General features: G+C 39.8%; 1 protein-coding gene across 2 annotated transcripts in view; it reads left to right on the top strand.

Moving 5' to 3' along the window:
• The window catches only part of LOC115737309 ((-)-germacrene D synthase-like), a 47,800-nt gene extending 39,404 nt beyond the window's left edge, over positions 1-8,396 (top strand). The window contains exons 1-7 of one of the 2 annotated variants that reach the window (XM_030669369.2): positions 5,206-5,346; positions 5,753-6,032; positions 6,381-6,756; positions 6,957-7,175; positions 7,289-7,427; positions 7,597-7,845; positions 7,971-8,396. In XM_030669369.2, coding sequence (XP_030525229.2) covers positions 5,206-5,346; positions 5,753-6,032; positions 6,381-6,756; positions 6,957-7,175; positions 7,289-7,427; positions 7,597-7,845; positions 7,971-8,267 — 1,701 coding nt within the window. In that variant the 3' untranslated portion in view covers positions 8,268-8,396. Of the gene's footprint in view, positions 1-5,205; positions 5,347-5,752; positions 6,033-6,380; positions 6,757-6,956; positions 7,176-7,288; positions 7,428-7,596; positions 7,846-7,970 lie in introns of those variants that run through there. The other variant, XM_048275391.1, reaches the window with a different exon arrangement.
• Positions 8,397-13,699: the final 5,303 nt, after the last annotated feature.

Here is a 13,699-nt window from a genome sequence, read left to right as displayed (position 1 = left end):
CAGCAACGATGCACCGCAAATGGCTGGCTTCGTACGGACTTAGCCACATGCATTTCATCGAAGTTCCCGTGTTCTTCCTTGAACAAGGAATAGTCAGTAATACTCTGAGCGCTTCATCGAGACAATGCCCTTGATGAACCCGCAAATGGCCGGCTTCGTACGGACTTGGCCTCATCCTTTTCGTCGAAGTTCCCTATTTTCGTCCTTGGAACTTGTTGAAGATCGTCTGCACAAACGCAGCAGAAGGAATATTCGATAATAGTCGGAGCGCTTCATCGGGAAGACATCTCCAGCCACCTGCTTTTCATCAAAGTTCCCATTTTCGTCCTTGAACTTTTTGAAGATGTCCATACCAGTCACGACAGGATGAATAGTCAAATACTCTGGGAGTAGTAAAATAGATGCGCTTCGGTAGGTTTAATTCTACGTTTACTCGTATTCCTGTGAAAGAGCGCAAAGAACATGCATGTGATGTGGTTAGGCATAGAATAAGAATATTGAGTCCATAATAATAACATAAAAAAATTCTTTTCTTTTTTACTATGGACGTAGCCAACCTAACAGAAGAAGAAAAACAAGTGTTGATCCCTAACTCATACGAGATCCAGTCGCATTTTCTTGGCTATTAAAAGACTCTACTAAACAAAGATGGGTTGTCAAGAATATAGAGGAGATAGGATGAACAATTGGTGAGATCTAGTATGGATAGTACCGGCAGATCTCTCGGGATTTCCTCATTTATTATCCCTGAGGAAGAGGTTAAGTTGGCCATTGCGAATAGCTTAATGCACTATCTCTCTTCAATCCTTTGAACAAAATGCGGCAAAAGAACAGAAAATTTATGGATCAGCTCCATCGTCTTCACTTAATAAGAACTATGATATCACCCCAATGATGCTTCATTGACCAACCATAGAATCTTATTTATTAAGTGGAACACATCAGCTGCCTGCTTTTAGGTTGAGCGGTAAAGGTTGGAGAAGAACAATCATTTATTCTTAAAATTTGCATTCTTACGAACAAAGAGTCGGATGAAAAAAAAGGGAAAAGCCCTCCATTCCTAATTTTTCTGTAGCTAAATCCTCCAAAATTACAAGAATTTTTAATTAGCATGGAATTCAACCTCGTGCTTTTTGAAATTTCGAGAAGAGTTGCTTTTTTTTTTGGTCAAGGAAGTGTTGCCCTTTGGAGAGCGGTGAAAGTTGTCAAACTCGGAACTGATGTCGATTTGGAAAGCACAATCTTGACAGATATATCCTTCGTCCTCTTCGGTGGTGGCGGTGGTTAGCGTTATCTCTGGCACATGAGAGAAAAAGACATGAGCCTCCAATATCAACCGGCAAGCACAATCTTCATAGGTATATTTCTTTATCCTCTTCGGTCATCAAACCTGCAGATTTGGTTCTCTCTTTCTTTGAAGTATCTACCATCGAGTTTTGCGTTTTACTTTTATGGCTGGCACGAACAAGTCAAAGAACGCAAAGCAGAGGTTTGGAGAGTCTTTCGTCCATGTGTGAGCGTGCCGTGACGAAGCCGCATAGTGAAAGAGCCGCCGTGCGAAGGTGAAAGTAAACGATGGGCTTGAACACTCGATTTGTGATATTTATTTATTTGTAAATACTTTAGATTTGAATGTAATCCAAGAAACACTCAAGTATGTGGGTGATTGATTGATTGATTGTAACTTTGATTCTGTGATTATTAATGAATTATTTGCTGCTCTCTCCCCATACAGCACGTATCGACATTCGGACCGAATCATGTAAATCTCTAATGTTTTTATTGTTGTTTGTTGTATTTCTCCGGCAATTTCACGTCAATTTAAATTGAGAGGTTCTGTCAGTTTCTGCAATAGCATTACAACATGAATTAAAAAAATAGTCCAAATGAATTTAACTTTCCTTTTTTTTTTAGTTTTCAAAATAAATTCTCGACGGCCAGAGCCATCCAATTTAACCCTTCAAATAACTAATCAAATTTTTTAGATCAAATTGGTTGGGTCTAGAATAAGAATATTGAGTTCATCAACTAGCGCCATTCGGATGTAACCTTTTAGAAGTAATTCATCTAATTTTTTACATCAAATTGGTTGGGTTTAAAATAAGAACATCCATTTTATATGATCTTCTATCGGTATCAAACTGTCCCACGTCACTACCCATTATATTATTTCTTCCACGGTTTCATTTTGTATGCCTTTTTTCTTGACGTTACAATAATGTCCTAGCTAAACCCAACCATAACAGGCCCCCTTTTTTGTACTTCAAAGTCAAACTTCCTCCCTAAATTGAATAGCCTGTCAATCCCTTTTCAATGCGTATGACCGTGACCGGTGATGGCCTGATTCTTTAGTTCATGCATATAAAGTATAAACTACATCTCTCTAAACTGGACTCTTTTCCCTGCCTCAAGGGCGGGAATGCCGCCATCATGCTTGGCAACGCATGTGGGAAGCATATCACCGGTACAGTACAAAGTGTATTTTATTGGAGTTGAGGAAATAGTCTAGATGGATTTTACTTTCTTTCTTTTTTTTGGTTTCGGAAGTAACATTATCAAATTGCGTCATTCGAATGTAACCCGTTAGAAGTAATTTATCTAATTTTTTAGATCAACTTGTTAGGTATAAAATAAAAATATTGAGTCCATAGTAAGATAGATAATAACAGAAAATATTTCTCTTGTTTATTGTATAGTCAAAGGGATGTTGGCAACCTAACCTAAGAAGAAAAATAAGTTTTGAACGCTAATTCATACTAGATCCGGTACCATTGTATTGGGATTAATAAAATAGGCCAAATGAATTTGACTTTCTTTTCTTGGTTTCTGAAGTAACTCCCATAAGCTAATGCCATTTAGTTGTTTAGATTAAATTGGTAAGCTCTAAAATAAGAATATTGAGTTCCTTAACTAGCGCCATTTCGACGTAACTTTTTAGGAGCAATTCATCTAATTTTTTAGATCAATTTGGTTAGATTCAAAACGAGAATATCGTTTTATATGATCTCTTGTACATACCCACTTATAATTGTAACAAAAAGAGGCATTGAAAATCCATATATGTCCCGTGTCACTACCCATATTTTGTTTTTCGTGATTTCATTTTGTAGCCCCTTTTTCTTTAAGATACAATATTGGTGGAGCTAAATCCAGCCATAACAAGTAAACAAGTAGGGTAATAGATTACTTTAATGAATTAAGGGCTTGTTTTGTAATGTTTCTATTCCTCTAATTCTATTTCACGAAATTTGAAAAAAAAATTAGAAACATATTTGGTAACGCAAATGGTTTCGATTTCGATTATGCTCCCGGGAACACTTTTGGACCAAAAATAAGAATCAAAATAAAATTAGTTCTTCAAAAAAGAACACTATTGAGGATAAAAAAGGCAAGAATAGTCTTCTCTTATTATTGTTGAGCGCCCGCGAGGTGTGGACTAGGTCAACCTGACCCGGTCCATATTATTTTTTTAATAAAAATTTCGAAAATTAATAAAAATAGAAAATGATTAAAAATTCAAAAAATGGAAAATGATTAAAAATTCTAAAAAAAGGAAAAAAATCATAAAAATTCCAAAAATTCCCAAAAAACCTCAAAAATTAGGAGATGGGTCATTTTAACTGGAAAATCCTATTTTTGATGATTTTTTCTTTTGATTTCTCCCAAATGATGATTTCGTCCCTCATGGGGAAATTGTTCCAAAAAATCCCGAAAATTTCAAAAAAAAATCCCGAAAAGTAGGAAATTGGCCCATTCAACTAGCCAATCCTATTTTTAGTGAACTTTCCTTTTGATTTTTCCTAAGCCTTGCCTAATTTGTTGCCGGAGTACCATGCTGCATCGGTGACCATCCGTATGGTATCCAAAGATAAAACCGAGCTACCTATGTGGCAGAAATGGATTTTATTCATTATGAGCAATAAAGAATCATTAGAGTCATCTATTTCATCCTTGGCATATGCATAGCCTCAAGAGAAGCATAGGACAACAACGATTTTAGCGTATTATCTTTTCAAGGAACAAATCTAAAGCATCTCTATTTTGGCAAAAAAGATGTTATGGTGCAAGAGGATCACAATTGTGGGGTCTAAGGAAAGTCATCAAATTTGATTAAGTAATTATTTGATTTAAATAAAAAAATTGAGAAGAGAAATTATTTTCCAGAACAGAAATTTTGTGCAATTACTTAACGAGTTTCTATTTCAGGAACAAAAAATTTATACAATTACTAAACGCGTTATGATTCTTTAAAACTCATCCAGAGAATAAAATAAAAAAAATTGATTCTAATTAGACTCACTTTTTTTTTGGAATAGAAATATTATTAAATAGGCCATAAGTGATTGGTGAATTTATTGATATTGGGAATGACTCTTTTATTTTAATTTTGGTTCTTAGGATCTGCAATTTGAGATACATTATTTGTCAAAGCAAAGCAGCCATTATGACATTCGGCCTGCCAGTCCCCCCACATACGAATGGCTTACGTCTCTTTCCCCTTTCTACAGTTTGAACGAAGCTATCTCCCTGATGGAGTGGCGTCGTTGACATTGACGGGGGGCATTATTGCATTTCCGCCCATCAATCTTGACCATAATTCTCACCAGATCAAATTCTCATCAGATCAAATTTTCTAATAAACTCGACGCACGTTCTAACACGATACGCAGACATTCACGTAATGAACAGAACATAGATGGAGGCAGAATAAATAAGGCTCTATTTGTTTAGTAAAAAATAAAATAATCTGGAGAATATTTTTTTTTAAAATGATGACCTTTTTGTTAGGAAAATAAAATGAACAAAATATATTTTTTTGTCTATGAAAATGTTCATACATAAATTATAGCCAATAATAAAGACATTTTTCATTAGCTATTTCTTTCAAGCAACACAAATAATCATTTTTAGAAAAAATATTTTTCAAATTATCTATTTTTCACGAAACAAACGGACCCTAAATTTATTATTGCCTTTTTTGTTCCCTAGATGCTATGGATAAAAATTCTTAAGCGGGCTCCATATCAATTTTTAATTTATTGTTAATTATTTTTTATGTCCCAAAAGCGACTGTTAGCATACAGTCAAATCCAAAGGCGGTTATACAATGAATTCCCGCCTATAAATACCCATCAACAAGGTTTGGACACTACCCACAAAATCTTCTACCCTCCCTCCGGTGTTCTCTTTATCCATACTCGAGAAATGTCTCTTCAGAATTCAGCAGTCCTATCCTCTTCTCCTGCTCAACCAAAAATCCCGGTGGCCGAACGCCCATCGGGAATTTTTCATACAACCATATGGGGGGATTACTTTCTCAAATATGTTTCTGACTCCAACCCCATGGTAGCATTTTAAGTTTTTTTTTTTTTTTTTTGTTCTTCTTGGATTACTTTCTGTAAACTTTTCAGTTGTTATGTCTTCTGAAAACTGAGGGCACAAAAGAATAATGATCTTGGATTAATGAGGATCATCCCACAGCATTTGGTAAGCAAAGAGAAATGAAGTTCCAGTTGATTGGAAACTCCATTTGGCATGCCCATATGGTCTGACTTAAACAAATGTAGGAAAGAACTTCTCTACTATTAACAAAACTAGTCTTAATGGCGTAATCTTTAGGCGATTTCGGTTCGCACTTATCGTGGTCGAGCGGGTCCTGGCCAACCTAATTTACTTTATTCATGTCATTTTCCTCTTATTTTTGTTGTTGTTGTTGTTGTTATTGAGCTTTCTGTTTTTGTATCGATCGTAGAGCTCCCATGGCCTAGCAGAGGAACGGATTGAGAGATTGAAAGGAGAAGTGAGGAAGATGTTGACAGGTGCTTTGGATAAGCCTTCGCAGAAGTTGAACTTGATTGATCAAGTCCAACGCATGGGAATTGCCTACCATTTTGAACTTGAGATAGATGACCAGCTGGAACAAATTCATAGAAACTATTTTGAGCTTCACCACGGTGATAACGAGGACGACCTACACACCGTCGCTCTTCTGTTTCGATTGTTTCGACAACAGGGTTACAATGTTCCCTGTGGTATGTCATAGTCCAATTTCATTGATTGATGGATGAGTTGGTGAAATTATATTGCCGACAGTAGCTTGATAATCCATTTGATTGATTAGAGTGCACTAATAATATCACCACCATGTTTAATTTACTATGATGCTGATTTGTTTGTTCGTTAACCTTTTTCTGTATATAATTCTCATATCCTGAGTTCTTCAAATTTTCTCGCTTTGAAAGTTGAACAGTCCTTTTTCCTAATACCCTGGTTTAGTATGTCATTCTTCCATCATTTCCAACTGATCTAGATATTGAACATGATGCTTTTCATAGCATCTCATGATAGCATCTTCTCCCACATTCCATTTGGCCGTACAGAAATCTTTAACAGGTTCAAGGACAGTGAAGGGAATTTCAGCAAATCGATCATCGCCGACGTGCAGGGACTGCTAAGTTTATATGAAGCTTGCCATCTAAGCTATCACGGCGAAGACATGTTGGATGAGGCACTCGCTTTTACTAGAACTCACCTTGAATCAATTGATAAAATAAAAGCAAGCCCTAGTCTCGAAAAACTAGTGAGTCATGCCCTACATCAACCAATCCACAAGGGTCTGCCAAGGCTAGAGACCAGGCGTTACATTGAATTCTACCAAGAGGATCCTTCGCATAATGAAGTCCTGCTCTCCTTGGCTAAGCACGATTTCAACTCATTGCAAAAGCAATACCGGAAGGAACTCGGCAACCTTACAAGGTTAACTTCGTGATAGCATGTCTGAAGTAGCTGGATGTTCTAAAATCACCAAATTGCTGTAGATTGATTAGTATGATTGCAATCTATCCTAAATCATTTTTACGTGACAAGGAGCGGTGATCTCTTTCGATCATCAGTCTAAAGTACTTTCTGCATCATTGATGCGTTTGCCTTAAACTGGATTTATTGTTTAACTGTAGGTGGTGGATCGATTTAGATATAGAGGGGGAGTTCCCATTTGCTAGAGACAGACTTGCGGAGCTGTATGTCTGGATGGTAGGAGTTTATTTCGAGCCGGAATACGAGATCGCTAGAGCAATAGTCACCAAAATGCTGGTTTTTCTTTCCATTCTCGACGACATCTACGATGTCTATGGTAAATGGGAGGAACTAGAGCTCTTCACGGAAGCAATTCAAAGGTATATTTGGCACTCGGAGGCTTTTCTTAGTTTACCGATTCTAAACTTACTTATTATAATGTGATCGACTGTTGACTAGGGTCACGTTTTATATCTTCTAAACTTGAACTCAGGTGGGATGATGATGCCAAAGAAGGATTGCCAAAGCGCATGCAAGTATTCCACAAGGCGCTTCTTGATTTCTCTGATGAGATAGGCCACGAAGTGACCAGAAGAGGGAAATCATACCGCCTCTTCTATTTTAAAGAAGCGGTAAGCCATTCGACAGTTCCATCAATCAAATGCGATCTCTACTCTGTCCACTTGAAGCAGAACATCGAGTTTTCAGATAAGGATGGGAGAGGGCCATATATCTAGGTCCACCAAATACACTTAAAGGTCGAATGTTGACGTAGCTTTACGTTTGATTATGAATTCTCAGATGAACATCCAAGTGAGAACATACTTGGCCGAAGCCAAATGGTTCCACCAAAGCCACGTACCGACAATGGAGGAGTACCTGCCCATTGCATTAAATACCATCGGCTGTGATCTGACGTATGTGACATCGTTTCTGGGAATGGGAGATGTTGTAACAAAAGATGCTTTCGAATGGGTATACCGCTACCCCAATATAGTGAACGGTGGGCGAGCAGTCGGCCGGATCATGAACGACGTTGCCGGACACAAGGTATACAAAAGCTACACAACTGAACCGAGCAAAATTGACTTATCTAAAAGGTATGTCTCGTAGGTTATAATCAATCGGAGAAGAAATTAATTTTCGCGAGATGTGTTTTTTTTTTTTTAAAATAGTTTGAGCAAGAGAGAGGTCACGTGGCTTCTTCAGTGGAGTGTTTCATGAAACAACATGGAGCAACGGAGGAAGAGGCGAATGAGGAGCTGTGCAAACTGGTGGTCGATGCATGGAAGGACATGAACGAGGGGCTGCGCCATCCGACCGTCATCCCCATGGCGGTCCTCATGCGAGTTATCAATCTCGCACGAGCCACACACGCTGTATATGAAGATAAAACGGATCACTACGTCAATGCTGGGACCAATTTCAAAGAGTTCGTGACTTGTCTGCTCGTCAATCCATTGCCAATGTGACGTGATGGGTTGGAAGAACAAGAGTGAGTGCCGAGCCGTCATTGATTGCGTTAGGCAGCTTCGCGTACGATTTGAATTGTGTGTTGTGTTAACCCTTAAGCATTGCTCCTCTGGCCTTAGAGCCCCCTTTTCTTTCTAGTTGATTCCAAATAAAGGAAAACAAGAGGAGTCTGTAAGAAATGTGAACGTTGGAACATATTAATGCTGTGTACTATGTGTGGTTCATTTTCTTGATCAATGTCAAAGATATTTTATATTTGACATATGTGTATGACGGTCTTAGTACGGTATTACGATATCGAACAGAAATGGAAACCTAACCTACATTGCATAGTCTTCGTCATATTATACTCATCCATATCATTACTCAATGCGACTGAGTAATCGCATCTTAGAATGACCCTGCAATCATAAATTCCAAAATAAACGTGAATGGAGTAGTAGCTGTTGGAAAGGAGAGAAGGGTTTCTTTCACCTAAAAAAATGAGGACGTCAAGCAGGAATGACACCTGGTACAAGTGCAAAGGCCGGCGTACAGACATCTTTTCTTCTCACAGAGAGTGATGCTACCGAGTCGGAAAGGGCCTAATGAGAGCTCTCCCTACATGGACTTGGTCCCGTAGAATTTCATTACAAGCGTAACAGGAGAATCCCACAATTGAGATAGGGACCAAGCATCTTCCACATTTGAGATAGGTCCTGTTTGGTTCAATTTCGGGAGAGTGTCTTTAGGAAAATGCAAAAGCCTTTCGGCTAAAGGAGTTTTTCCGAGATCTAAGTAGTATTTGGTAGAGTGTATTTTACAAATACATAGGGAAGTAACTTTGACTTTAATGCGTCCGGTAAAAATTACACTTTATAAAAGACTTTTGTTAATATATCTTTAAAAAAGAAAATCTCAAACTATTTGCTGATCGAGCTCAGCCACCGGCCTGGGTTGCGCGACCCAAGCATCACTTGAGGTTGCCAGACCCTAGGCCAATTAGAATTTTCGAGGACATTCCCGAAATTATGAAAGTTGAGCTAGGTCAAAGTTGGAAAGAAAAAAAAAACGTCTCTTTGCATTATGAGAATGCTACTTTTCAAAGCAGCTCCGGACCTACCTTGGGCAAAGGCCTTGTCGCATTTCCTAAAAAACTGAGCAAAAAAACGAACCAATAGTCCATGTAACTGCAGCTCTCGACACATTCAAATGAGCTTTCCAGAGTTTGGCACTCTTAACTGGTACATACTGTCTAAAAGCAATGCGAAATCCAATTGGGAAGTAAGAAACTAATGATGTAGAGGCAGCTTTCTTGAGTGCTTTGAGAGGTGGGATGGTCCCAATGCGATGAGCTAAGAAAACACTGCAAAATAGAGGGAGGGAGGAGCTTGTGAATCCACGTCCACGTGAAATGAAGTATCTACGCTCTCTGCCAATCCACATATTAGAAGCACTTTACGCATTGTCGACACCTGAGTTTTGACCAATCATTTTAGAAATTTATCGCGTAGAAAATTAGGAATCGACCCCCAACTCCTATCAAAACAACATCATTTAATTCCATATAGTTCCATAAGCATATATATGTGTATATATAAACTCATGAAAAGTGTATTTTAATGTGACCGGTGGTAGACGGACTCGAAGATTCTGAACTTGACTAACTAATTGAACCGAGCCCGTGGATTGAAAATACGGCCAAGTCCATTAATAATTTAAAATGGCCGATATTTTTGCACATGCACGTGGCGTGCTAAACATGGACAGACTATGTTAGTTGATCAAAACTTGAGAAGCAAACGGGCAATCATATCATGAAATTTCCGGGGGTGCACAACATGAAAAGGGAAGAATAAATCTCACAGCTCATGACATGAGTATGGGAAGGCTCGGTCGAATAGAGTAAAAACATGAAAGGAAATAGAGTTGAGGACACGAGTGGGAACGAACACATCTCTAGATTTCCTCAAGGTAAGAGCGGCATATACTCTGAAGTCTGTTGCACGGACACGACACGGGACACGGGACATGACACGACACGACACGACACAACACGCCGACACGCCGTTTCTCAAAAAATAGAAAATTCCGACACGTTGGGACACGTTGTATATTAAAAGAATATTTTTTATATACAAAGATAATTTATTATTTTTATGACATTTTATAGAAATAGAGAATTTACAAAAAATAAAAAATAAATTTCTACTGTAATTCAGCCGGTAATTTAAGCTCAGCCAATCAAGGAAAAAAGATAATAAAATAAAAAAGAAAAATGAATCACTTGACCGAAGGATGCTTCCCGAAATGACTTGATGAGACACAGACTGAACGCTCTCTCACTCTCTCCCGTCATCTTTCGTCTTCCCCACGTCAATGGCTCTCTCATCTTCATCTTCTCATCTTGCGTTTTCCCAACGATCTCTCTCCTCTCTCTGATTTTGTGTTGCCCCCCTCTCCCCCTCCCCCCACTCTCTCTTTACTTTTAGGAAATATCTCGTTCCCCACGCTAACGCTCTCTCTCCTCTCTCATCTTCTCTTCTCATCCTGTGTCTTCCCAGCGCTCTCTCTCATCTTGCGTCGCCCCTACCTCTCTGTCTCGCGAAGCAAGCGACGGCGACGGCGACGGCGACGGCGACGACGACCTCCGTGATTTTAGCTGCCTCGTCTCTCCTCCGGCGTTCGCTCTCTGCTCGCTCTGGCGCTGGCTCGCTTTCTACTCGTCGCTGCATCTGCTTCTACCTACAACTCTGCACTCTGTCTTCTCCTCCAGATCCGCGCTTTCCCCGCACTCCTTCTCCACCGACTTGCGGTCGCCGGCTCTCTCCTTCATCTCTGTCATGGCTCCAGATCAGTACTTTTCACGCCCTCCTTCCTCTCCGACTCGCGTGTCCCGAGCGTGTCACTGGCGTTGACTCCGTGTCAGATCTCCGACACGCGTTGACCGCGTGTCGGACGCGTATCGGAGCGTGTCGGACGCGTGTCCGTGTCCGATGCGTGTCCGACACCGACGCGGTTGCCTTCTTCACGTGTCGGTGCTTCATAGCTCTGAAGTCTCTTGGCAAGGGAGAGAGAGAGAGGAAGAGGAAGTGACGATAGAGAGAGAAAGGAGCTAGTGACGACCAGAAAGCGAGCAGCGAGCGCCGAGCAGAGATGAGCTTCGTGTGCACCGGAGCAGAGAGCGAATGAGCAGTGGAGGACAGAGTAAGAGAGCGCCGGACGAGAGACGAGGTAGCCAAAATAACGGTCGTTGTCGCCGAGTCGTTGGCTTCTTGAGGGCTTTTTTCCAAAACATAAGTAAAAATAAAAGTAATTTTCAAATCAAATGTAAAAAAAAATTATTTACCAGACCAGGTGCTCGGGCGGCCTGCTCGGCACTTAAATTGCCGAGCTAAGTGGGTTGCTCCACAATTAAACTACCGAGCAACCAGCAGCTTTTTTTTTTTATTGTTGCTCGGCACAGTGAGTGCCGAGCAACAATCTCTTTTTTGTTTTGTAATTTTTTTATTTTCTTTTAATTATTTTTCAATTTCTTTTTCTTTTTTTTTAATCTTTTTATTATTCAATTTGTTTTCTTTTAATCATTTTTTAATTTCTTTTTCTTGTCGCTCCGTCCGTGGCCTTGTCATCTCGCTCACTCGTGCACCACGATGATGTGCCTTGACTCCGCGGCCCCGTCGCCTCACTCGTTTGCTCACTCACTCGTGCATCACAATGATGCACCTCGACTCCACGGCCCTGTCGCTTCGCTCATTCGCTTCCTTGTTCGTTCTTCTTTTTCTTGTTTTCTTTTAATCATTTTTTTATTATTCAATTTGTTTTCATTTAATCATTTTTTTAAATTTCCTTTTCTTGTTGCTCCGCGCCCCGGTCGCCTCGTACGTTTGTTCGCTCAATGACGCGCCTTGACTCCGCGGCCCCGTCGCCTCGTTTGTTCGTTCGCTCGCTCGAAGACACGCCTCGAATCCGCGGCCCCATCGCCTCGCTCTCTCATGCACCACAAACAAGGGAGGCCATGGGGCCGCGGAGTCAAGGCGCGTCATCGAGCGAACGAACAAGCGAGGCGATGGGGCCGCGGACGGAGCGATGAGAAAAAGAAAGTAAAAAAATGATTAAATGAAAGCAAATTAAATAATAAAGAATGATTAAAAGAAAATAAGAAAAAGAAGAATGAGCGAGCGAGGGAACGGGGCCGCGGAATCGAGGCGCGTCATCATGGTGCATGAGCTAGCGAGACGACGGGACCGCGGAGCAACGAGAAAAAGAAATTTAAAAAATAATTAAATGAAAACAAATTGGATAATAAAAAAATTAAAAGAAAACAAGAAAAAGAAATTAATAAATGATTAAAAGAAAATAATAAAAAGATTACAAAAAAAAAAAAAAAGATTGTTGCTTGCCACTTTGAGTGTCGAGCAACAATAAAAAAATTTCAAAGAAAAAAGCAGATGGTTGCTCGGCAATTAAATTGCCGAGCAATGAAGGTTGCTAAATATAGAGCCAAGTTCCACTCGATAGTAAGATTTTTTTTTTGATATGGTAAATATATATTTTTTCTTTTATTTCTGCATTTGGATAAGCCTGCTTCTCGAGACAGAGGTGAGGCGTTTGTGTTCCAAAAGAGAGAGAGAGAGAGGGGGGGGGGGATAGATGTCGCGGGGAAGAACACAGGAGAGAGGAGAGTGAGCTTGGGGAAGTGTGACGATTTTTTGAAAAAGTAACGAGAGAAAGAGAGAGAGAGAGAGGAGGCTGGGGTAGGGTAAATAAGACCGGTCCCCATATTTTCGACTAGATGGCCCCTAATTATTTTGAAAATTTAGTCAACTTAATAAATTATCCAGGTAAAAATACAACGACTGATATGACTTTTATGATCGACAAACTTGACCAAAATATTCGAATTCAATACCAAAAAATGCATGATAAAAACATCACCAATCGCACTCAAAAACAAAATGACAAAAACAAGATGAAAATAAGACTAAAAAGAGAGTCTTGAGGAAGAGAGTGCGAGTTGGGAAAAATATGAGCATGACTTTTATTATTCTGTTTGTTTTCAATTTTTTTTTGATTGTATAATTTATATATAAATAATTATATATTATTGTGCGAGCAAAAAACCCGAGAGGACCGTCCGGGCACGGTCCCATTTATTGGGACCGGGACCGACCATCCACCTCAAGACCGGACCAACCCGGCCGGTTGGGGGTCATTTGCACACCCCTAAACTGGGGAAGACGCAAGATGATGAGAGAGGAGAGAGGAGTGGAAGAGACGCAAGATGACAGAGGAGAGAGAGATGAGAGAGAGAGCGTGGGCATTCAGAATCAGAGGTCTAGCCACATCTGGAGCATTCAATTCAAATGGTTTAATTTTCTTTTTATTTTATTGTCCCCCCCTTTTTTTTTCCCCGTAAGCTGGCCGCAGTCCATGCTGGAAAATTTCCTTT

The sequence above is a fragment of the Rhodamnia argentea genome, chromosome 2 (assembly GCF_020921035.1).
Source record: "Rhodamnia argentea isolate NSW1041297 chromosome 2, ASM2092103v1, whole genome shotgun sequence".
NCBI lineage: Eukaryota > Viridiplantae > Streptophyta > Magnoliopsida > Myrtales > Myrtaceae > Rhodamnia > Rhodamnia argentea.
Note: the sequence above shows the minus strand (reverse complement) of the source record. Positions and strands in the feature narration are given on the sequence as shown.